This window comes from Carassius gibelio, chromosome A4, assembly GCF_023724105.1.
Source record: "Carassius gibelio isolate Cgi1373 ecotype wild population from Czech Republic chromosome A4, carGib1.2-hapl.c, whole genome shotgun sequence".
Classification (NCBI taxonomy): domain Eukaryota; kingdom Metazoa; phylum Chordata; class Actinopteri; order Cypriniformes; family Cyprinidae; genus Carassius; species Carassius gibelio.
The window spans coordinates 25,596,759-25,623,293 of NC_068374.1; the positions used below are offsets into that span (position 1 = coordinate 25,596,759).

At 38.8% G+C, this 26,535-nt stretch overlaps 1 protein-coding gene and 1 pseudogene across 1 annotated transcript; one reads left to right on the forward strand and one right to left on the reverse strand.

Moving 5' to 3' along the window:
* Positions 1-6,887: 6,887 nt before the first annotated feature.
* LOC127974785 (apoptotic protease-activating factor 1-like) overlaps positions 6,888-26,535 on the reverse strand; it is a 41,285-nt pseudogene continuing 21,637 nt past the window's right edge.
* LOC127974795 (arg8-vasotocin receptor-like) lies at positions 22,993-25,796 on the forward strand. The gene is made up of 2 exons (XM_052578318.1): positions 22,993-24,292; positions 25,553-25,796. Exons 1-2 carry the CDS (start codon positions 23,446-23,448, stop codon positions 25,630-25,632), a joined length of 927 nt encoding a protein of 308 aa, XP_052434278.1. The 5' UTR covers positions 22,993-23,445; the 3' UTR covers positions 25,633-25,796.

Genomic DNA, 26,535 nt, shown 5'->3' on the forward strand with positions numbered 1-26,535 from the left:
GTCTGTTCCGTGAAACGTGTTCCTTTCTTCCATTCTGTTGAGCTACTGTTTATAGTGTGGTTTTACGTGTGGAGTTAAGCATACTCTGGATATTGGCAGCCTGTCTTAATAGAAGATTCAATACAGAGCCTCTAGTTGATTTTGGTTATAAAATTGAATGGTGTATAAAAAATCATATCTATCTATCTATATATCTAATCACCCATGTAATATTCTATCTATCCATCATTCTACCTAATTGACTATCTGTCTGTTTCTTTCTATCTGTATATCGTTCTGCGTTCTATGTATGTAGCTGTTGTTCTGTAGCTCTGGTTCGTGTTGTGTATTTCTCTATGTATTTACAGGGAGCTGCAACAAATTACGATTCACTAAAGCCAGAGATCGTGTTAAAAGATGTGTTGTGATAAGGACGTGAGCGTGCGTTTCAGGATAATATCTCCCTCAGGCGAGGTGACATACGGTTCACTTCTCGTGCACTCTGTTTCCATGGAGCTCGTTTCCTCCTGCACATTCTTAACGCTTCTCGGTTATGTTCCAGTAACAGATCGAGAGAAAAACTACGCAGCCAGTTTTAGGCAAACGACTAGGAACAACCACTGACTACCCAAAGAACGGCAACACTCACCGAACACAACAACCTAAATCACTTAAAAGCTGATTGTTAGGTTGATGGATTAGTTATTTCACATATTTTATAAACCTTTAATAAAACAATGCTTGAGTTTGTAAAGCGTTTCTATGAGATGTGCATCCAACAGACATTTACAGCCTTGATTTCACCTGCAGCGTGTTTTATTCCCCAATCTGTAAACCGTTTACAGCATCTTTTTGTCAGAGCCTTATAAATCAGACCCTATGTTCATGAGGTGAGACGATCTGACTGCTGTAACCTTTTATCAAATAACTTACGTTTATGTTCTCACAACAAAGATAGAATGAGAGATAATATAACTGTAGTCTTATGTCCCAGATGGTGAGTATCCCAAAGACTTTGATTAAATTAAGCATCAGGGGATAACCATTTATGTAATTATCATACAGATCAAATAATTAACACTTACAGAATGTGCCAAATAGATTTCTGCCGCGATATCAAAATAAAGGAGGCTTTGCGATCGTACAACCAGTTCAGTCACGCCGATATAAAAAGAACAGAGAGATGCGAGAACTGGGCCAGTGCTTTAGGAACACACAAAATCAAACTGCGGGGAGCAGAACAGCCCTCACCTAGCATTAATCATCTCTGACGAAAAGAACAAAGTGTGCTTACCTAAAGATGTCAGCGAATATTGACGTTTAAGATCATTTCAGATTAAAGCTACATTGAAAGCTACCATCGCCTCACTACTGCCCTGATCTAACATGTATTTCTTCAAAAAGGTGTAAGGTGGTTGTTAAGTTTAGGTATGGGTTAGGATTAGGGATCTAAAATAAGGTTGTGCAGAATCAGGCATTAATATGTGCTTTATAAGTATTTATAAACAGCCAATATGCTAGTTATATGCATGGTAATAAGCAACTAGTTAATTGGTCTCTAAAGTATTGCCAAAGTTTGTGACTAGAAATGCTATATAAGGATTTTAGGTTGTCCTTATCTTTTATGAATGTCACTTCACTTAACTTGTTAGCGGCTTAAATTCCAATTTAATGTAATTTTTTTTCTTTTTTTGCAAATAATTAAATTTATTTAGCATTTAATCATTCACAATATGACCAAGAATACATAGTAAGACTTGAAGTTAGATTTAGATGAAGAATTTAGAAGTTTTAGAAGTTAGGAGGTACGTCTATGTATAAAACAAAGAACATGTAATTGTGAGGTAAGTTATGAGCTACTTGTGAAACACTAAGATAATATGTACTGTAATGTCAGCCAATCTAAGTTTTATCATTTTAATGCATTTCCTTACTAGAAACACTGTCTGTTATGGTGCGACTGTGCTTAAGCCTGAAGATGCTTCAAAAGAATGCTGAAGTTTAGTTGCATCTCTAATTAAACGCTCCTGAAGCAGGTAATCAAACATAGATCCATTACAGCAGGAACAAAATTGCAATATACAAGAGCAGGATTGAGCACCCTTGAGCTACAACATCCCATGTTAGAGCAGGCCCAATTGACAGTCTTGGAACTAGTGCTGTGTACTTTGTGATTTCATTGTAATAGGAACTTTTAGCAAAGGGTTTAACAGTTATTGCCAGTTAAATACCATTATGGTATAAAGGATAAGTTTGAAGAATTTCAACATACTTTGTATTATTGCAATGTTTGTTGGTAGAATGTAAATTAACGAACCATACTATTTCTCTATTAATTGCACCCAGATATCCACATATTTGGTCAACAAAAGTTCACCCATCACCAACAAAACATGCCATTTTTTGTCATCACCTGCAAGACTTTTGATGACAACAAGGCTTTTGTGTAAAAAAAATGAGCAGAATGTCAGGGCATATCATAGAAAAAAAAAAAAAAACAGTAATAAATTAAAATTAGCTTTTAAACATGCATTTTGATGCTCGTTTGAGCTCTAAGAAACATTTCTGACTCAGGTTTAAATTGTGTGTGTAGTATTTGTAGCTTGTTTTTAAAACAATTGCTTATGCACGCACACACCATATAGCCCTGTCCTCGCAAACGCAAACATGAATCCCACAGTTCCCTCGACCTAATGTTACTTGTTACCTTTAAAAACATCGTCGTGCACCCAAAGTTCAGATGCAAAGATGCTGCGTCAAATTCATCAAGTACCTTCGACTCCACTGTTTGAGGTGAGACGAAAGGACATTTTTGGGAGGATGCCTATCATCCTAAAGCCAGCTGCCATGGCAACACTGGCCACAAGCCCATTTTAGGGCTTCACCTTCCCTGCAGTCAATGACGGGAGAGGCGAAAGAGAAATTACACCTGCTGAAGATCCACATTCATCTGTCAATGACGCCAGATGCATTTCGGGAGGGGGCAAAGTTTTAGCTTTAGCTCCCACCCAGGGTGAAGCATAAGAAGCAATCCACCATGTCCTTGTGAAGGTTGATGTTTTCTTACAGACTGTAAGCTGTAAGAACTGTAAGACTGCGTGCAAAACAGTAAATGTGGTTATGTCGCCAAGTTTCCATTTTGTTACACCATATTTGCATTGAAAAAAGGACATCCAATCCTGGGAACCAAAGGAAATCTTCCAAAGTGGTATGGAGACTGTTACTATCAGTGTAAGGATGAAACATATTTAGGCCAAGTCCTCAAACGTTTCGCTGTCAGACTACATTGCGCTCCAGAGCACTAGTTGGTCACTCACAAGAAAAGTGTGTTTTCCTGACTCGACACATTTGGTGGACAAAGACAAAGGCAGCCTGGAGTGTGAAGAGGCCTTTATATATACACGCTTACACGAACAAGCTCAGAACAACAAAGGTCAGCTGATGAACGCCCCATCATCCTGCATCAGAAGATTCCAGGGCAGAGACTTTTCTAACCCCAAATTCAGCCTTTAAGACGTAATCACTGTACAGCTAACATCATAGGAATAAAGTTAAGCTTAGACCAGGGGTGTCCAATACAGCTCCTGGAGGGCCACTTTCCCGCAGACTTTAGCTCCAAGGAGACTGCCTGGTAGTTATCCCAAAGACTGTGGCTGTCAAAATATTTTCAAGGTAGGATACTCGTTTTGAATAAGCAATTACTTTGCAACTGTTTGTTTTTGTCCTTGAAAAAATATGTTGCATATAGTATGAATGTGTGTAGTACGGATGTAATTTGGATGTACTACATTTGTCACATTGCCATTTGTCATTTGACCTGTACCAGCGTCAGTTTCGTTGCTTCACTGCCATTCACAACTCATCTCCTGTGACTTCACGGGATAGTAAAATCAGCTAACTTCAGAATCTCGCTGGAAGTAGCAAATCAACTGGGATTTTTACCCTGCCTTAATGTTTTCTAAATACTGTGAATGCTTTTCACATGCTGTTTGGCTTCCTATATAGTAGGGAAGTATCGGAGTTTGGGAACAGTCCTCGATTAACTGGTTGTGCTGTGTTTGAATAGATGTGGAGTTAAAGTTGCCTGGAAAGTAGGCTTAAGGTGTAGTCACATGAAATAGAGTCATTCCAATAGGAATCTAGTGTTGCGTGGAAGTTCAGTTAAGTGTTTATACTATGTGTAGCACAGTTAAAGCATTTTGCACTGTAGTTTAATGGAAGAATTGTGTGTGGGGGGGGGGGTTGTCATACAATTATGCAATACGTGGAATTGATATTTGAGCTACAATTTTCCTCCAATTGATGTAAAAGAGAGATGAGCAACTCTGGTTTTGGAGGGACACTGTCCTGCAGAGTTTAGCTCCAACCCTAATCTAACAAACCTAAAAAGTGTTACCCAGGTTTTCAAAACTGTTTCACAATTGCAGGCGTTCACCCAAAAATGAAAATTTGATGGTTATCAGCTTGCCCCCAGGGCATCCAAGATGTAGGTGACTTTGTTTCTTCAGTAGAACACAAACCAAGTTTTTTTTAAGTCAAACAGTTGCAGTCTATCACTCTTATAATCTAAGTGGATGAGAATCATGGCTAAAACATATAATAAAACTAAAACCACCCATCTCTCATGTGGAACATTGACACCTTTGGGGACTGCACCTGAGTATCTTTGTGAACTCATCAGTCCTTATATTCCATCACGCTCTCTTCGCTCTACTAACTCTCTTTCACTTCACCAGCCATCATGTAAGCTAAAGACCATGGGGGAAAGAGCCTTTTCATATAAAGCCCCTAAGCTATGGAATGTACTTCCTCTGCACGTCAGAAATGCACCAACGTTGGGTGATTTTAAAAAGTTGATTAAGTCACATTTATTCAAGACTGTCTTTCTTTAATGAATTGTTGTATTGCTTTTGGTGTTTCGTTTTATTTTATTTATTACTTTATTACTGTAGTGCTTTGGGTGTAAGAAAAGCGCATTACAAATAAAATGTATTATTATTATTATTATTACCTTTAATTGAGATTGTAGATAGTGTGTCAATGGTCCATTTGGTAAAGCACTTATAAGTCTGTGATCTGTCGTAAAGTAAGAAAAAGAAGACGACGACGACGTCTCACGCGTCTGCTGCTGAGAACGCCCTCAACAGTAACGTGCTCAGGAGAATTCTAAAAGTTTGGACATTGCGTGTCTAATTAAAAAAAAATTTAAAACCCAATTCTATTCAGTTTCTTGCTCACACTAATCGTTTTGTGTCTTTACACATCAGTGTATCATCACAAGCCACAGGGTTTCATTTGGTTTTGTTTGTGTATGTTTTTTTTTTTCTTAATTGTATTTTTTTGCCATGATTCCCATCCACTTACATTATAAGAGTGACAGACTGCAATAGTCTGACTTAAAAATCTAATTTTGTGTTCTACTGAAGAAACAGTCACCTACATCTTGGATCCCCTGGGGGTAAGCAGATAAACTTAACATTTATATTTTTGGGTGAAGTATTTCTTTAACAACAAACATTGCATGTATTTCCTCCACAAGTTAGCTTTGCTCGCAGCAGAAACAGGATCATGTTTGGGAGCGGGATCGCATCCAAAGTTTCAAGAGCGTCTGTCACAGCAGCATAAGCCGCCACACTGAGAGGGATGTGGCAGGAAAGACCAACGGCACGCTGACCTGTGGCTTTGGCATCCATTCTCTCATATGCGCACACGGGCGGCACCGTGCCACCTGACCTGACGAGAGCGAGCAATAAAGTAGCCACCAACAGTGCAAGCAGCTGACAGGAACCGTTCTCAGGCCAAGGTTCAGGGAGCGGGGGCAGAGGACAGACGATGCCGGTGCACATGACTAACCTCATACAGTGTCCAGTGACTATTACAGTGATAATGCAGGTACTGATTATGTGCTAGTAAATGGATAAGAGGGTTTGCGTTCAAGTGCATTCGTGCGTGCATGTATGGCAGGCATAATTTGAGACGTGTATATTCATGTGCTTTTCTGATTGGCTATGATTTGTGCTCAGTGTTGTTTTGCAGAATCTTTTTGACAATTTCCACCATTTTTTTTCCCCTGAAACTGTGCATTCAATCACTCAGCTTTATGATTTTCTCCACCAGTCTGTTACTGTGTAATTCGGTGTAGTGTGTAATGTGACTAGTGTAAATAGTCAAACGTGAAATGGACGATTGTGTAAAATGCAAATCCTTGTTCAATGTGCTTAAGAAATGGTTTGAAATAGTTGAGATGCACCAGATAAATGATCTCTGAACCTCAACAGATCAATACATGCTAAGGAAAAGGACAGCACAGAAAATCACCCGGCCTATTCCAAAAATCCATTGTTACAAAAGGCCAAAAAAAGCATTCAACAAAGCAGAATTTGACCGTAGGTGATATCAGCTGGGGGATGCTGTGATGGGTTATGTAATGGTTTAGAGAAAGTTGAGTTTTCACTGAACCTCTAGCATCAATTTTACCAGCAAGGGAGAGCTGAAAAAATAACTCTTTTTCATACCACAGATGAGCTGGCTTGGGTGATAGAATGTGATATAACTGAACGGCAGGCCTGCGGGAAATGTAGCGCAAGGGTGCCTAATCCGGTTTGTGGAGATGTACCTACCAGCAAAGGTCATTTAAAACGGATAAGCAACCAAATTATTCAGATCATTACAGACAGGTGCCTTTACAGTTGGAAGTGGACTGTGCAGGAAGGTGGATCTCCAGGATCAGGATAGGGCACCCCAACCTAGTGCGATGTGAGGTTGTGGCCTGTTGTGGTGATTGAGAATGTCACTGTATGATAATCAGCACCTCAAAACAAAAACACTACATCTTCATACTTACCACAGAAAATACTTCTTACAAGCATTTGCAGACAACTAACACAGTCTACCGCTTCAGTTCTGAATACAATTTAGCGCACAGCTCTGCTCAACAATGACATTTAGACACAGTGCGCTGTCTGTTTTCATCAGCCAGCTGCCAACAGGAAGTGTCAGAAACAGACGGAGCGTGACCACTGCTGTGTCAGCACTGCCGTGCGTTGTGCTGCCTTCCCTTTAAGCACACACACACACACAATAGTTCTACTTTTTTTTCCCTTTAACATTACTTACCTTGGACATGCAAAAATCAAATGCATCTACTTTCATGCCATAAAAGCGCTGGGGAAGAACAAATGTGCCAATAATATATTCGTTAACATCAATCAAACTATTAATAAGAGTCAGACTACTTGCCTTGGTCTTCACTGATTGTATTGCATTTATATTCACATTACAATATGCTTAAGCACTAAAAACAATGACATGTTCACCTTTTGGTAATCCAGTGGTGTACCTGCATGGGCAAACTGTACTCTGTAATTCCTTGTTTTTTATTTTGTTCCCAACATTAATGACATTTTATAATTGGCTTCCTCCATCCACCTTCTTTAAAACGTAAAGGATACCGTTGCCATCCACAAAAGTGGTGAAATGGGCTGAAACGTGGATCTTCTTCAGATTGGCTCCCATCGTGTAGAACGTCTGCAAGGCCTCGCCGGTCTCCGTGCTCCACCACTATGATGGAAAACACAAATACAGTGAGCGACATATTTTGGGCTCAATGTCAGTGTCGTTGTAACAATTACAGCATTTTCAATGGCACATAATTTGGAAAACTTCAGACATTGACACCTGAGGGTCTCTGTCCCCCATGACTGCACAGAAGTGCTCTAAAAAGCAGCAAAGGAAATGTCATCAAATGCATTTTAACAGAACTGCTAAATGAGTGCCAACACTGGAGGGTTACGGCGCCTGAGCAGCCTGATTGTTACTTTGGCACGCTGAGAAAATGAGGCCACTGAGCAGCTACCGGCCAAACCGTCAGCGACGACAACGACAGATGCCTTCGACCACGGCGCTTGTTTTTACAGTCTCCGCGTGCAGATGCGCAAACACGTCCCCCCGACAGGCTCATTAATCACGCCGTGAATTAACAGGTCTCATTTGCATTTAACAAGCTCATTCTCCCCAACTTAAAGCTCCGTGTTGAAAATTCACCACCAGCCAAGTGTACCAAACCTCCAAATATAGAAGTACGGAGGGACACGATTGCCTCATTCAGACACAGCACATAGCTTTGCTCGCACGGTTTCTGACAATTTTTTCTTTATTTTCCCCGATGGCCTGGCTTCTCGGCTAAAATAGTCTGCTCTGCCTCTATGGTCTCCGAAACTCAAAACAATAACAACAAAGGAAAAGCACTAAAAGGTGGGCAGGCCAGACACACACATACAGTTGCTTTAAAAACATTCAACCTTGTTATGTTTGGAATATACTTGTCACTTTTGTACTACGTAGCTAACTCAAATGGTTTTACCTCAAATTTAGACTACTTTGCTTGAATATTTTATTCCTCTGAAACTACATTCCAAACAAGCTCGTTTGATGGCAAACGATGCAGACGGATAGTAGGTAAATTGCTCGAGGATACGTTTGCAAATGCAGTTGTTTTTCATTCAGACAGTCCAAATAGGGCTTAACACAGATATATTCTTTCTGCTGGATGAGCATGTGCTGTACTCTTGAAAAATCTCCGTGTCAAGCAAACAAACTTTAGACTCGTACATCTTCAGACTGCATTTGTCAAATGATACGCTCTGTTGTTTTGGTGCTAGTGCATCTGTTAAAAGGAAATCAAAATTGCTTAAATAGCATTGCATGCATAAATAAGACACTTATGACGTATGCTTGCATTGAAACTCATTCCTCACTGTCCTGACGTCAGCATAAAGGCAACGGACCAAACATGACAGCAGATGGAGAAAAAGCATTTTCAAACAAACTTCACATTCTGGTCACAAAAAACCACATAGGGAACATAAAATACCTACAAATTCAAGCGATTTAGTGCCTTGAATGCCAAAGAACAAAAAAAAAATATATATATTTGTGTGCAGTCAAAGAAGATTTCCAGAAGCTTCATTTAGAAGATTCTGAACGAGAAGAGACACAATTTGTCTGGCCCCTGGTGTCTCAAATGGGGTGAGTGAGGGGAAGGGCTTAAGGACAGTGAGATGCAAACAACTGAATCTATGAAGTAAGCAAAGAACAGCATACAGTATCTCCTGAGAAATCTATACACACAAGCGGACAGGGATGGTTGGGGTCTGAAGATCAGGGGTCAGCCGTCATCCTCTGACCTTGGGGGCATGGTGAAGTTGAGCGACATGCACAAGGGTACAGAGGTACCGGCAGCATTGGCCCATTACATCTTGTTCTCTCTCACCCTCTGTGCATTTTAAGAATATCTAATGTATAACGTGAGAATATCTTGTATGCCTGCAACTGTCTCAGCAACTGTCTCCATTTTGACTCTACAACAACAGATACTCTACAAAGTGTCTGACTCTTTTCCATCATGCTTATCTGGCCTGCAGTAAAAAATTAAAGCACTAGGGCAGGCCTCATTATGTAAGAGTAACATCACATACCTTGTTTAACTACACTAACACGGGAGCAGTGGAGAAACCAAGAGAACCGGGGAACCCACCTCAGACTTGAAAGCTAAATTATTCATTTAAAATCCAAAGGCTGAAATATTCATGCACATACAATGCCTTTTCTTTCTTTCCTGCAATCTCTTTCTCTTTTATTCTGTTTGTCTTTGTTCTGGCTCTTTCTGTTGATTGCGTTGTGCAAAGTACAGAGGAATCCTCCACTGTGAGAGGAACGGGAGTGTGTGATGTGCCGTCAGCCCTCTGTAGCATCTTTCCTGTGTGAACGCGCTCTGACGGGTCATCTGCCGGGAGTCTGGACCGAATCACATTCAGATCACTTTCAACCAGATAAAGTCAAAGCTGAGTCATCACCGGCAAATTAAAACCATAACTTGTGGCGTTTAAAATAGCTGTGAGCAAATGGGTCAAAAGCTAGATCTGCACTCAAGGCCATTTCTCTCAATGTCAAACATCTCCCCTCTGAACAAAACAAATGCAGGATGGTAGATAAAGTACTCTACGAGGTAAGACAGGTGCAAGATGACATTTTAATAGCGAGTTAAAGGGACAATTCAACTAAAAAATGAAAAATATACTCAGCCAAACAGCACGCAAACCACTTAAATTACAATTTTGCTGTTACTCACAAAAACCTGTCGTAGGGTTATCAAAAGGCTTGAGATACAGCGAATGAACCACACTTTTAAAGAACAGATCAATAAACCGTTATGTTTTATATAATAGTGGGGCAAAGCAGTCATTCCTGTGCTACATACGCTCAAGAGAAATGAAGAAAGCAGAGCCTTCAAGAGACAGGTGTTGCAATCCAGGCTTTCCTACAGAACAAGAGCGTGTTGTGCCACTGGCAAACATTGAAAAGAGAAACAAATGGATTGAATGAAACTAGTTTCTCAGAAACTATTAAATAATGAAAGGCTACAAACAAAAGTAGAAAATCGAAGGGAAACGTTTGTTTACCTACAAACAAGAAATCTAACTTTCATTTGAATTAAACATGCCAAACAAGACGAGAACAAGTCCATCTCCCTTACGCATCCAGACACCTCAGAGGAATTGTGAAGACAAAAACCATCAAAAACAGCTGTTTCGGTCATGCCGTTGGGTCTAGCATCGCTACGGCTAGAAAACAGAAGCATCTTTTTTCTTCTCACCGTTGTTTAAGTAGAAACAAAGGAAATAAACAGGCTGTTATTTGCAGGTGAGCGCTGTTGAGGGACTCGAAGCAATAAATCGTTGTGATATAAACGCTCGGTCTGGTAGAGGTGAAGGTCTGGATGCCTTGGAGCTGATGTGTGTGAATTACTGGGAGTCTCTCAACAGTAGTCAAACCCTCCAGAGGACAAACAACACTATACGTGTGTGAAAGAATGGGAATCGTGCAGTGTGATTTAATGCGTTTGAGCCTCTTTCTCGCTAAAGGTGTAATATCCTGGCTGACCTCCTCATCTGTTTCTCCTCTCCTCAAGGAAATATTTCGGTATCATGCAGAGAAGCGCTTTGTCACTCGCACACACACACTGCTACAATAACCAATTGTCTTTTATGAGTGAAAGCTAAGGGTGCCAATATGATCACCGATACAGATCTTTTTTGAAGCCTTGTTTTTATCATGTAGAATTATTTATAATGATGCTCCAATCAGGATTTTAAAGGACATTAAAGGACAGGATTTTTGAAAATGGGGATAAATTCCCCTCTTAGGTGACTCTTGTAGGTCACTTAAATGTTTGGTAATGCAGTGCATTTTTGTTTTTACAATGGGGCAATTGTTGCACAATAGCTTACAGTAAAAGCTTGAATTTGTGAGCTGTATGTTAGGCGGCCTGTGTGTGCTTTAATTGTGCATGAGTGCACAAGTCACTAAATGGTTTCAACACTGGCGAGACTTAAAAAGAAATGCAAATTATGAAGCTTTAACGACGACGCGACACTGCCTCGATTGTGCAAGTGACAATTCCTGGGTCAACTGTGTTTATAGTACAGACGCAATGTGGTAATTTTTATCCATTTGAGCAGTTTTAAGAGGTAAAGAGAGCGAGCGGTGAATCACACACGCTTTTTGTGAAATTACATCTCAGAGAAAGTTTTCAGATTGCTTTAAGTTATTTAATAAAGAAATATGAATTATACCTCACACATTATATTTATTTTATCCGCTCTAAATGGGAAGCTAAATGGTAAGAAGAATTTATCAAATCTCAAGTGCACACACCTTAAACAATTACCTCTCAGAGTGAAAGGCAAAATTAGTTCTAGAGACTTATGTGTGTAGAATCATTCATGAAAAAAAGATATACTCCTCACAAATGACTTTGAATCATTCTGAATATTGAATCTGTGAGCATTTACTAATGCTGTTCCTAATGAATCCCTGACTCACTGGCTTTAAAATGAACTATCTGGATCTGTTACCGTGAGATTAAACGTGGATGGCGGCAGGCCAGTCGAGTTGTTTTTGTACTCTGATGGACTGAACTGAAATGATGTCAAAGAACAAGCCTCGCTGACGGCTCGATACAAATAGAAATGTGTCAATGACAAACCGCGGAAGGCAGACATCAAAAGACGTAGATTCTGCTGAGAGGCAGATCACCTCAAAGTGAATGCAGAGAGCTGCTGTGCTTAAAAAAGCTCAGGCATGATGATATATACAAGACTCTTTCTGCCATCTGAATGACAAGTTAAACCGAGAGTTTAACAGAGCAAACGAGGCTGCTGTCCCTTTGCATTATGACACCTGACAAAATTCAGCTTCATTTCAAATCTTTTTGGGGCACAATTGGTGATAGAAGAGAAGATGTTGAAAACAGGACAACGTTGCAGGCTGAATTCAAACTCGTGCCGCTGCACGAGCCCAGCAACTAAATGAGCAAACTGCTAGGTTGCTAGGTCATGGCTCAGATCATAATTCTGCTTTGAAAATTTCAAAGTTTGTCTATATCGCATGTCTGACATAAAAGCAAGTGACAACATGGACAGGAAACTAAATACCCAGGGATTCTTCACCGGAACCTACTAATCATCTATTGCAACATCACACAACATATGCTTATATATATAACCGGATACTGCAGGTGACGTTGACAGTGTTGGGGGTAATGAGTTACAAAGTAACAGATTACAGTAACTATATTACTTTTTTGGGTAACGGAGTAAAGTAACACATTACCCTAATAATATTGGTAACTACACTACTTTACTAGACTAGAACGCGATTTCATGCGTTACACAAGCCGTGTTTGTCTGTGTGTAAAGTTCTTGGCCGGGTTTCCCGATAACGATTGACCTTAGCGCTTAAGAGCATTTTCTAAGTAATTTGATGATCGTTGATTATTATTTCATGTGCGTTCCCTAACAATCACGTAGCTGTGCTTTAAGTGCTGTTTAGAGGAGTCGCTGTCCATTTGTCAAGTGCTGAAATGTCACCTTATAGAATGACTTGTAATTGTAGTACAGGCTCGTTTATTGACGTTAACCTAATGCTGCGTTCCAGACAGACAACTTGGATATAATAACTATAATACAATACTATATTATATTATAGTGTATAATATTGTACTTTATATAATAATATATAATGTACTTTTTATAAAGTTAATTTATAATTTATAAACTTCATTTATTCAATTATTTCTTAAAATAGCCTTATGAAATGTTTTTCCCCCTCCAGAACTGCACTGAGAGTCAAGCTGTGTTCACTTCATTAGCATCTGACCGTTTGATTGGAGTAAAACTAGCGTCACCTCACATACACGGAACTGTATAGGTATTCACATTAACGCGTCAAAATAAGAGTCCGGTTTAATTTAAAGACAAGTATTTGATTAATACAATTAAATTTAACCATTAAAAGGAGTTGAGAAAAAAAATAAACAGAAAAAAATGGAATCCAGAAAAATTTTAACGGAAAAATGGAATTTGGGAAAAAATAAAACGTATTTCATAGGGCCCTAAAAAAGTAAAGTAAAGTAATAAATAGTGAAGATATTTTTCAAATGCAGTAAATAGTAAAGTAATCTCATTACAATTTACAGAAGTAACTAGTAACTTATTAATTTTTTTGAGTAACTACCCCAACACTGGACGTTGATTCTCAAATCGGAACAGAAGCGCACCATGACGCGTCATGTCACATGCACCTCCTTCCTTTGTGTGGTCATAGCAGAATTACGGCAGGTTTGTTTGGTCTGATGAAGAGGTTTGGCTGGGGATGTGGAACAAACGCGTATGATGTTTAATTTATCATTTGATATTATACACCACGAGATCCTTAGTGTGAGGACAGCTGGTGATCAATCAGAGCTTATTATTGGGTCTCCGATGGATCCGTCGCTCAAGAGGAGGGTCAGGAGCGTAGAGCAGCCCGATGCAGACGCATTTGATAAACTGGCAGATTGATGCGTGATGAAGCATCATTATAGCTGTGACACTTACTCAATGTACAGACGGCACTGAGTGTATTAATAAAGAAGTCACAATGCGTGATGGATGATAGCTGACATTGTTGATGGAATTTAGTCTCGCCCCGTTCTTGACATGATAATGTGCCTCTGTGACATGAGCGATTGGACAAGCGTCTGCCTGATAATAAAGATGAAATAGTCATGACGTCACAACTAACAAGAGACTGGTGAGACTTCATCTTGGTTGCACTTTTGCATGAAAAGAATGCAGGATGGTAGAATTGCAAAGAATGCAAGGCAATGGAGTATTACTATAATAATAAGTATTTTCAGGGATCAGGCTACACTGATTATGCTGCATTTTTAAATCACCAATAAAACAAAGTTACAAATCTTTGATTATTTTTACCCAGCTCTAAATCATAACTGCACATGAAGCATTCTCCGGATAAATTAAGCTAATAAAAAAACAGCCCTTTTCAAGTGTGCACCGCCACTGTGAAGGATTTGCTTGTATACAGTGACATTATCTGTTTAATACGCGTACCTTGATGTATCCGCCTGTAGAGAGCAGTACTCTCTTATCAGGGGAGAAGTGCAGGTCAGTCACCCATCTACCGTGGAAAGAGTCCTTGGTGTCCCGGGAACAGATCTTCAAAGAGCTCCATCCAGCATGCTCCACAGCTTTAAGATACACAACACGACACAACATTATTACAAAAGAAAGGGGTTATCAAAATGCATACGGCACAACATGGATTCCACAAAAGTCTATTTATAATGCATCTTGTATGAATCAGAAAATCGCTTGTGAGAAAATGCCATCTTTTTTACAGCACTAAAGCCTGATTTCCAGATACTACACTGTGATGTGTGACTTGACATTTAGCTGTGGCAGTAAACAGTGTTACATAAGGACGAGAGCTTTGAAAAAGCATTGCAAGCCATAGAATTAAAACATCGCAGCATTTCTCTCTGTGCTTTTCTCTCACTTTCTCTCTTTGCGTGCAGCATCTTTAATTGATGAGGTAGATCTTTCATCTACAGTTTGCAAAAAAACTTCAGAAAGAAGGCTTGGTAGAACTGACATGGAGACGATGCTGAGTGGTGAGCCATCAAGACGTATTAGTTTTTCCATCACTTATTTTAATATATAACTTCTTTAAAACTCTATTTAGGTGATTGATCAATTAGGGGAACTATTGTACCCACTAATGAGAAGAAAACAACAACAACAACTGTGCAGTTAATGCATGTATGTAGAACTGTTGACAACACTGTCCAAAAAGATCTGAAATTACCTTTATTAGGCATCATTAATAACTTGGTTACATTCTTTTTTTTAATAAAAAAGGAGGGATTGGGTCACAAATATAAAAAAATCCTTTTCATAACACATACCCAAATCCCTTTTTTATTAAGTTGTATCAAGGCCACAATCAGATCTTTATTCCTTTTAACTGATGATGATTGACAGAACGAAGCAGCTTAAGATTTAATTTACCCTGATTTCTCCATTGTCGTCGCCTGTTGCAAGCCGCTTGTTGTTCCAAGAAAAACAGCAGCTACGAATGCAGTCCTTGTGTCCCTTCAGCAAAAAAATCAGCTCCCACGAGGCACTGCTCCACACCTTAGGATACAAAAAACTTAGGTAATTTGAAAAGATCCAATGTCGTTTTTGAGAGATCTCTTTGTGGAATGATTAATATAATACATTGGAATCAGAACAAAGTTGAGCAAATCATCAAAACTGCTGCTTGAAATTAGTTTTTCCGTCTCTAATTTTAGCCGAGAGTTAGTCATTAATTGTGGCGGGCACATTTGGCATGAATGCTTTTTCTGATCTGCTCTCCAAATTCACTTTGCCGTCCTCTCTCGCCAGTCGATGAGAAGATCTGGCAGACAGAAGTGAACATGGCATCTCATTAGAAAAGTTTTTCTGGTAGAAGCGGTGTCATGCGGAATGAGAACTTCATCTCGTTATGCTCTCAGATGAGCAAACTGGACTCTGACCTCTGATGACACAAACATAGGGCACTATGTGTGTGTGAACGTGTATCTGTGAGCTCTTGTACTGCATTCACACAAAGTTAATTAAGCAGTATTTGGCCATACGAGGCGTCATTAACGCAAGCACCCACGGCTCAGGAAAGATACTCCAGGCCACCTTGCACCTACCAACAAAGACTCACAGCTAGAGTGAAAAAAAAAATAACAGTATGATGGGAGCAGGTGTTCACACAGTCAGAGCCCAGGATTTAAACGCAGAGGCAGCCGAAGCTCTGAGAGTTAAATCTAAACAATATCTTGTCCACTTATTTTGAACTTGTGCCCTCTGTTTTCTGACCTTAGCAGTCCTATCGGCCGATGTGGTGGCAAAGAGATGTCCATCAGAGGACACATCACATGACAGGACAGAACCCTTATGACACTCAAGTTCTTGCAGCATATGCCCTCTGTTCAGATCCCAGACCTGCAACAAAAAGAAACGAAAAGACTACTTTGCTAAAAAAGGCAGGAGGAGCTTTGCTTTAATATGGTACACTTCAGTGTCCCGTGATTCGACTTAAGAAATTAAAACTTTGAAAATTGATATGTATGACAATACACTTCTCTAAAAAACAAGGGGGAAAAATGTATATAGTATGAAGGGTTGCTAGTTTTAAACATTTTCTGCATCTATCTTGGCCTGTTTCACCGCAGATGACTATATATACACACACACACACACACACACACACACACACACACACACACACACACACACACACACACACACACACACACACATATATATATATATATATATATATATATATATACACACACACACAGTATATACACACAAACATATATATATATATATATACACACACACACACACACACACACACACACACACACATATATATATATATATATATATATATATATATATATATATATATATATATATATATATTATAAAACACCACACACAATAAATATGCAATTATATATATATATATATTGTTAAAACTTTTACATTAATTTCATGAATTTACTAGACACCATAAACAACCATGCTAGATCCTACAAAGTTAAAGTCTAATTCATACTAAATTTGCACTCCTGTTAACCAGTTAGGTGTAGTTAGTTTTAAAAACAGTCAATTCTATTCTTAATTTTTCATTCTTTCTATTGCTAGGAACAAAAAAAAAAATGTATACAAATGGAACAAAAAATCGAAAAGCTTTTAGAATTTTCTGAGACCTTGAATCAAGGTTAAGCACCTCTTTTCATGGGCCAGATTTAAGTGGTTCAGGACCATTTTTGGACCCTATTTGTGGAAAGTGGCAGGAGGTTGTGGACCATGTAAACAATCTTTCCCACAGAAGCCCTGATTAGAACTGGAGTGAAGTGTAACAACTTCTGCTGCTGAGATCTTTAAAAAGCTGTTTGAAAGTGATTAACTGCATGCATCACCTAATTATCATGACTGACTGTGCTTTCAAGTCCACAATTTGGACTTGATAACCATGCTTTGCCCTGAAAGCAATGCAGTCTATAGAAAAAGAGTTAAATTTGGTCTTCACGTCATCCTTCACACTCTGTGTGTTCCAAAGATTGATTCATTCAAATGCAGAAAAATTGGTAGAGGTTCTGTTTACCTTGAGAGTGCCATCAAATGACCATGAGAACAGGTGAGAGGAAGAAGAGTTGTTCAAGAGGTGAAACTTCCTGACCGGCTCCTTATGGCCCTCCAGCACCAGACACTCACCTGTCCTCCACTTCCACACCTGCAGACGAAGACAACGTTCATTCTTTCAAAAGTTAACTCTGACTACCTATTAACTATAGTTTTTAATCATTTAAATAAGCCTTTGAAATTTGGGCAAAAACTTCTGGCAATGATGAAAAAAATTATTCTATGGAGGGGGACAATGTGATATTGACCGTACCAAAAAAAAAAAAAAAAGCTTTCAGTAATGGATGCTTTATCTACGAGTCTAAAGATATCTGCACCCTGCATTAAACTTAACTACTAATGACACACATACAGTTACAGTATAATCTCAAATTTCAGCAGTTAATACATCATAAGCGCGGTTAAGACCGTTTAAGTGCACACTTAAAGGGGGGTTAGTTTGCTCCTCTGTGTCTGGCATTCAGGAAAGCCAGACTGATTATCGGCCCTCTCTGCTGCATCTAAAGCTTCAAAATGCCAACTTCAAAAGCTTTTTTTTACTTTTTTTTTTTACTTTTTCGTAAAGTAAATAAGAGGTGTTGTGTGCTTGTGGGATGGTATTCTGGTCCTGCGTGTAGATTTTAGAAATCAAGGATGAATGTGTACAGAACACAAAAAAGAACAATGTCAGTGTTAAAGACAAATGATTCTTCAGAAATCAGTCTAATATGCTGACTTGGTGCTCAAGAATTGTTTCTCAATGTTGAAAACAGCTTTGCTGCTTATTTTCCCAAATTCTTTGAAAACATTTGACAGCATTATTGCAAATCGATTTTTTTAAACACTGTAAGGAAAGTCACATTAATAAATTGCTATGTGAACAGCCCATAACATTTCCTGCACCCGTCTCTAGCCCTAGTGCCAGCACAAAATCACTCTGGAAGTTCAGCAGCTGCAAGGTTCTCCATCCAACGTTCTTCAGAAACTGTCTAACTTTCACTCTTCCTCTCTGCGCACACATATACACAAACAAAGACCTCATCTCTCAATTTTTCCACTCACTTCAATAATACCCTCCATTACAGACTAACTGTTTTCACTGCAAGACAATTGTTTTAGTAGCGAGCGGTTCATGCTTGCTATTCTCTGCACAGTCCAGAAACAATCTGGTGCCCTCTGGTGCTTCTTATTGGTCCCAACATCACCACAGAAGAAGGGAAGCCTTATTTACAGTAAAAAAGTTGCAAATTGCTATATAAAATGTTAGATCAACATTATTATTCCAGTTAAAATGTTAAATATTTTTTATAATTGTCTGTGGTAAGCAGTATGCCACACTGGCTGTCAACAGAGTTTAATTTGTGCTGAACCGGGTACATTTCTTAAATTTTTTTGTTCCGCTTATTTAAAGCCATCTGTCCATCTCTCTTTAAGGTAAACAGACAATCCGGCAGAGATAGAGAGGAGCAATCTAAATAAAAGGCTGTTTGGCAGTAAATGGGTGTAACGTAAGATTGATAACACACTGCTTATTCTATCAGTCAGCTGTTACCTCTAGGCGTCCCGCTGTAACCGACGTACCAGTCTCGTCTATTACACTACAGTACACACTGTGCAACACAGGGGGACAACACTCGCCTCCAGCACAACGCCATTCAGTAGGGAGAGAAGGGAAGGGACGAGAGATTAGAGGGCTGAGTTCAGTTGACAGCCATGGCAAATCTCATTGCCGGAGGTGACTCAAAACACCCACAAGCATCCTGAAGGCTATTTTTACCCAGAGTGCTTTGCATGCTCATCCAAAAACCCAATACATTGAGTATAATATTGAAACGGTTGGAAATGTTGATATCCCAACAGGTGAAATACCTGTACAGTTCCATCCTCAGTTCCTAGGGCCACAAACGAAGCATTTCTGATGATGCACGTACAGCGAATCCTGGACGGCAACTCTTCACTCTCAAACAGAATGGCACCTGTCGATCCGGTCTGTACCTGAGCGACCGCAATGCAACATTACATGTCATATATATGCAATCAAACAAAAAACAGCAGTAAAAAACAAGGTCGGATGTTGGGGTTCCATAGCTGTAGGACAAAAACAAACACAGAAAGAAAAGAAAGATGGCAACAAAGTAAGATGAACAGAATCAGAAGGGATAACATATGCTCTGTGTAGGGGTCTTGATCTCTTCTGGCAGGGTCTATTGAACAGGACAGACAATATAAGAGAAGAACATATTTAGTCTGAAGGAAATATTTTGTGTTCAACACATCTGCCGTTACATTCTCTAAATCTCATTTCAGGCTGTTTCTTTCACTCCTCTTCCAGAGATATTTCACGAAATGCCCCTTTTGTGCTCACACCTCCACTGGGGGGGTGCACTCATTACGTTTTTGACACCCATGCTCGCTCACTCTCCGTTTTTCGCACCCTCAAATGAATACAGCTCAACTGCAGAATCCTGCTGTCACACTCCTACAGATCTCCCACAATTCTCTGCAAATTTCACAAGCTGTAAAATTACACGGCTGCCCCGTTCCCCTCCTCTGCTGTTCCGAGAGAGCGTCCTACCAGCTGTCATTCTCATTACTCATGTTCACCAAATCTGCCTCTAAATGTGGATAACAAGAGGAAATGGAGGGTGCAGAAAAAAAGTGCAGATTAAATTTAATTATCAAGCTCTTTGGAGCGCCACTACTACACACCGGCTTTCTGCATCGCTACACACTGGACATTCTTTTGAAATGAATCTTTTGAAGAATTTCAAAAAAATTGCTAGGAACACACAAGTTCGCAGTCTGAAACATTCTGAGAAAAATGCTTCAGTGCAGTGGCTACTGAAGTAACCTCGAGCAAAGCATGACTCTAAAGGAATATGCCAAGTGTTGCACATACTTAGTTCATCATCAGAACATAGTTACTTTGTATTTATATAATGTACAGTAGTTAAAAGTCTCAAACTGACATAATAAATGAGTAAACATTCTAGAATTGAATTACTAAAAATGTATAATGCAAAAATTCTAAAATGTAAAAAAAAAACAAAAAAAAACAGTGGGACACAAATGGATATTTACCTGCAGCGCCTTGTTGGCCGCACAAGAGCCGAATAGTTTACAGACCCCTGCTGAGGATGCATAACCAGCCGGGGCAAACTTTCCCGATTTCTTTTGCTCCTAAAGAGTCAAAACACACTTTCAATCACAATCAATCTGTTTTCAATCTGATCTACCTCATGATACTGTGTGAGGCATTGAGAGAGACAAACACCCAGTCCAGACAGAGCTGCCCTCTGCTGGCCCTCTTCTGCGCCTGCATCAAGGCCTGTCTGTAAACCTCTGAACACACACGCTGAGACAGAGCCAACTGCACTATGTCAGGAAACGGCCTCTGCTCCAAAGGATGTACATTTAAAGACAGGAACTCTTGAAACTGCAGTTCCACCTCACTATTCTGTGTGAAAACACCACAATCTATCATTAAACAGAACAAGAGGTGGTGTGTTATTGCGGCTAATATCATGACAGCTCTTTTTTATTTTTTTTGCAATAAATTGTGAATTTAATTATTCGGAATGTTCTATTGCTTTATCTATTTCTATTGTTCTATTCTAGTACTAATGTTCTAGTACTGACCCCACAGTACTGACAGATCCTGCATAAAAGAAATAAAATTATTAAAAACCAACAACAAAAATGACATTGATTCTGCAACATTGACTCTGTCTGACCTTAGCTGGCACTTTGACGTCTTTTTGCATGACGCTCGGGTCTCTGTACAGATCTCTGTGTTCTGACTCCAAAACATGCAGACTGGCATCCATGGCCTGGTCCAGAGCTTCATAATCGTAGGATGATGACTTACGGATTCACTTGAATTGCTTCGTCTGCAGGTAGTAGCTCCACCGGTCAGGGAACTCCCTCAATAGAGCTCCAAGAGGAGAACCTAACAGGATGAGAAACGTTTACAATGGTCAGAGGTGTAATGTAGATCACTGATGGTAATTCATTATTATACCATAGTATTAAGTAAAATATTTACAAATAATTTCAAAACCAGTTGCAAGCAACATATCTATTATAAAGTGAATATGACATTGTACAGCGAGGTACCGGACAATACCCAGCCCTAATTGACAATGAAACGATGAGAAATTCTGCTATTTGTGACTAGGTCATGTTTGATCAACTTTTGCAAAAAAAGGGTGATTTGTACCTTTACATGTGCTCACAACGCTACGGGCCGCTTCTGGAAGTGTCTGTGGTTTCCCATTGACATACAAAGCAAGGATTTCCAGGACTTTCTCCTCATGTAGACAGCTCTCAACAGGCACTTCAAACCTTGTACCTACACACAAACAGAGAGAAGCACACACACAAACATTATGAACCCTTATTTTTGAATGAAATGTATGTTGATTGAATTATGCAAGATAGCCGTAACAATCTAGACAAAGGAACATTTCTCTCATAGCTTATGTCCAAGAACAGTTCTCTCAGTTATCAGAGTTTTACATAGTTTCAGTCAGTTCAGAAGTTGCCTTGGATTTCATTCGAATTTCATACACAAGAAGGCACAAGATCTAACCTAGTCATGGGTTAACCTAGACTTTTATGTAGGAACAACTACTCTGTGTAGTTGGTCCAGTATCCATCAGTATCCATCTGATGGCAGAAAATAACAGGAGAAAGGGGCTGATTATCAATGGATGTACATGTTCTGTGCAAATAAAGTGCACTGTAATCATATCCTTCCTGCTCTCACCTGGGGAACCTGCGGAGCATTAGAAACCGTAGACGCTCGGAGCAGGGTGGCCGCTGACTGGTGTCTGACCTTTGACGGAACGGAAAGGTAAAGATTAATTGTGATTGAAACATAAAGATTGCATTCTTTCCTACAGGGTACAAACATTAAAACCAAAAAACGCTAAAAACAAACAGAATAAAGATGGAATAAAAAAAAAACACATACATCCATAAATCCCCCAAAACACTCAAATAAAATATAAGGCATGCATTTAAAAAAAAAAACATTTTATAAAAAAAAATTATAAATAAATAAATAAACAATGCAAATCACAAAATCCTGAACCTAATGTGAAGTCATTACCCTTAATAAGGGCATGGTCGCGAACAGCCTCGGCAGCCCTCACATGACTTCCCGAGCCTGCCATGCCGAACACTAAGCAGATACGCATTTTTTACCAAACACACTAAAAATTTAAACTTGAATGATAAAGCATAATGTAAATAATAAGCACACGTTTATAATAGTATCTTTTTAGATTGCATGGTAAATATTTCATTCATAACAGATTTCCAAATTATGCCCTGATGAAGATTTCATTATTTAGTCTGTCAAACTGACTAATGTTAAGGTTTTTTTTTTTGGTTTTTTTTTAAATTATTTAATTTTTGATTCCCAGTTTGAAGTGCCCTGTAAATTAAATTCATATCTACCTTTTACCTTTGTTAATCGTTATAAATGTTAATATTATTTTTGTTATTATTTGCTCAAAGTTGATAGTGTTTGATAAACTGATGCATTATTTTAAGACACCGTACACAAATGAGGTATGTAGACAATTTTGAAATTGTTTTAGTGCTTGTGAGACTGGGTTGCCTCCCCCCCTAAATATATGAACTAAATATTAATTAGTTCAACTGAAGAATAATTATGTCAAGCGTTTGTTTAGCGCGTAATTGAGCGTATGGCTGAATGCCTGGCGTGCGTGGACACAGGTACCGGTAGTCACATTGAAGCCATCAGTCTTACTAATTTGCGCCACTGCCACAGTGTACTGTGCCGTGGACGTCAGCGCTCAACTGCAGGAGTCAAACTTTTCACAAAGCACATTTAAAAGTCACATTAGTTAGGAATACATTTACAATGGCTGATAGTCTTAATTCCAGCAGTGGTAACTGCTCCATCCCTCACGAAGCGTTTGGTTTACCCGAGGGACACGTTGCGCACGTGAAAGCTGCAGTTCTTGGGTGCATTTTCGTGCTGGCATCATTTAGCAATTTATTCATCCTCTATGCCCTTTGGAAAAGACGGAAAAGACGCACTCGAACTCAGCTATTTCTTCTGCACCTGTGCCTGGCTGACCTGGTGGTCGCTTTCTTTCAAGTCCTGCCGCAGTTATCCATGGAGATTACGCACCGGTTCAAAGGCTCAGATCTGGTGTGCAGAGCAGTTAAGTATCTTCAAGTGGTCGGGATGTTCGCGTCCACGTATATGATCGTGGCCATGACCATAGATCGCTATCACGCGGTCTGTAAACCTATGGTGTCGTTCTTCAGGGGGTCTTTCCGCAGGTATGTTGCCATAAGCGCAGCATGGCTCATCTCCCTGGCGTTCAGCGCTCCGCAGATGATCATCTTCTCTCTCCAAGAAGTTGAGAAGAATGTTTTCGATTGCTGGGCGACATTTATTGAGCCCTGGGGAAGCAGAATATACATAACGTGGATCACAATGTCCGTGTTTGTTCTGCCAGCCGTAATCTTGATGTATTGTCAGATAAAGATTTGCGCAGGGATCTATTTCAACATGAAGAGGAAAGCCTTGCAGGGCAGCACGGGTGATGGGCGCTCCAGCACTAAAGGGATATCAAGCGCAATGATGAAGACTGTCAAAATGACCTTCGTTATCATCCTGGTGTACACCCTCAGCTGGAGCCCGTTCTTCGTGGTCCAGCTCTGGTCAGCCTGGAGTCCAAGCAGTGCGCCCACACAAGGTTAGTCAAAGTAGCTGTCTGATATGCTAATGCTTCTGTATGGCATTTTCGTTTGACTTAGTAAAACATTTTACAATACAAATTATATTATTAACAGTTTAACAAGGAGTGTAAAAAATGCACTAAAAATAAAAAAGAAGGCAAGCAAGAACTCCGAAAATTTTCTAAAACCTTTCTTTGTATGTTCATGTTTGAATGCATTAAAAAATAAATAAAGTATTTTAAATAAGGAACGTTTTTTGATTGACAGATTTGGCCGGGCTGTCCACAAATCCGCAAATATTACAAATAAAAGTGCAGAATCTTTAATACTTCTTTTAAAAAGCGTCATAACAATATATGTAAATATTTATACATATTTTGCATATTTAAAAATAAAAGATAAAAAAGCATTCATTGTATGTTCATATTTAAAAAATGTAGAAATATGTTAATAAGGAACTGTTTTATAACACGCTATATTTAGCCAACGATTAATAAAATAATTCCCCTATCAAATAATCCAAAGTACCAATGTTTGTCTCCATATACTGGTACATAACCACTAGGTTACAGTATGGTAGGCAATATTTAACTCTTATGATAATAGATGTGACTAAAGGCCCATTAATGTGTATAAGGCATATATATATATATATATATATATATATATATATATATATATATATATATATATATATATATATATATATATATATATATATATATATATGAAGAGTTCAGATGCAAAAGCCTCTAAATGCCACCTGAAATATTCATCTAAAATTAGGAATTTTTTCAGGCTCCTATATTTATGTTCAGTTATGTCACTTTAATAGCCTGGAAAAGGACCTGCACATTGCCATTAAAGTAAAATGACTCAACCTAAGCATAGGAGCTTGATAAAAATCCTAATTTTAAATGAAAATTTCAGATGGCATTTAGAGGTTTTTGCATCTGAACTCGTCTCATATATATATATATATATATATATATATATATATATATATATATATATATATACACATTACTCGCAACCATTTTCTGTTTTGGGAACTACCTATCTCGTCAGGTGCAGATCTAGCAGATACATTGGCATTAGTAAAACCATTCATTAGTAGCTGACAAAAGACCTGATCACATTAAACCAAATCCTGTGTAGACAGATGGTGCACACAGGCAATATTTTTCACAGCACACACAAGTTCAATTTCCAAGTTTGAAAACTCCTCATGTGTAGTTTGTTATTGTGTGTGTAACACAGTCTCATCTGTCCTACAGGGCCAGTGTTTGTCACTATCATGCTCCTCGCCAGTCTTAACAGCTGCACAAACCCATGGATCTATCTGTACTACAGCTAGAACCTCATGGACACTGATCACCCACAATTCCTGCTGTTTAAGAGTGCCTGAAAATGTTCTCAGCATACACTTACACACCAGTTTTCCTGCCTTTTCAATAACTAAAATGATTTTGGTTATGGAAATTTTTCTGCATACGTTGGCATGATCAGTTGTTTCTATTTTTTTTAAAAAGAAAGAAAAAGAAATAGACTGTTTGCACCACTTAGAGCATGAAAGAGATCTGTTCTCTTTCATTGTTGCATGTATAAAGTTTTCAATGTAAGTAAAGTAGATATTCACATACTGAGGTTTCATTTAAAAACACTGTGAATTGTTTTACCTGTCGTACATTTGCAATTCATTTAATGTAATTAAATAATGTTATTTTCCATTTCTCATTTAAATAAAATACAAAGGCCAGTGTATGAAAGGTTCTAAAGGATTCAATTATGTGTGATGGTTTCCACAGTCACTGTGTTGCTCTCATACTTTCACACACACATACTTCTTTGCACTGTGAAGCCTATGAAAGTAACTCTGTAGAGAATGCCTTCACAGATATTGAATTTCTTTTGAAAGCTTAAATAAAGTGAATTAAAAAGTGAATGTTCATGCAAACATCAGTCAAGATTTTCAGCAATCAGGTTTGTATATTCCCTCCAGAAATGTATATTCTTCAATTTCTATCTGTTCCCATTGTATATACAATATAATGCACCTGAATATAGTTCTTCACACATTTGTACACTAAAAACAGACCCTCATCTGGATGAGGAATCTCTTATGGGTTTAATTATTCTAAAAAATAATGATTTTAAAATATTCATTTATATTCATTCATTCAAGGCCATAATTGTTCACTTGTAGCATGTTTAAACAACTGAATCCCATTTATGCACCAAAAACTAAAATAGACATTTG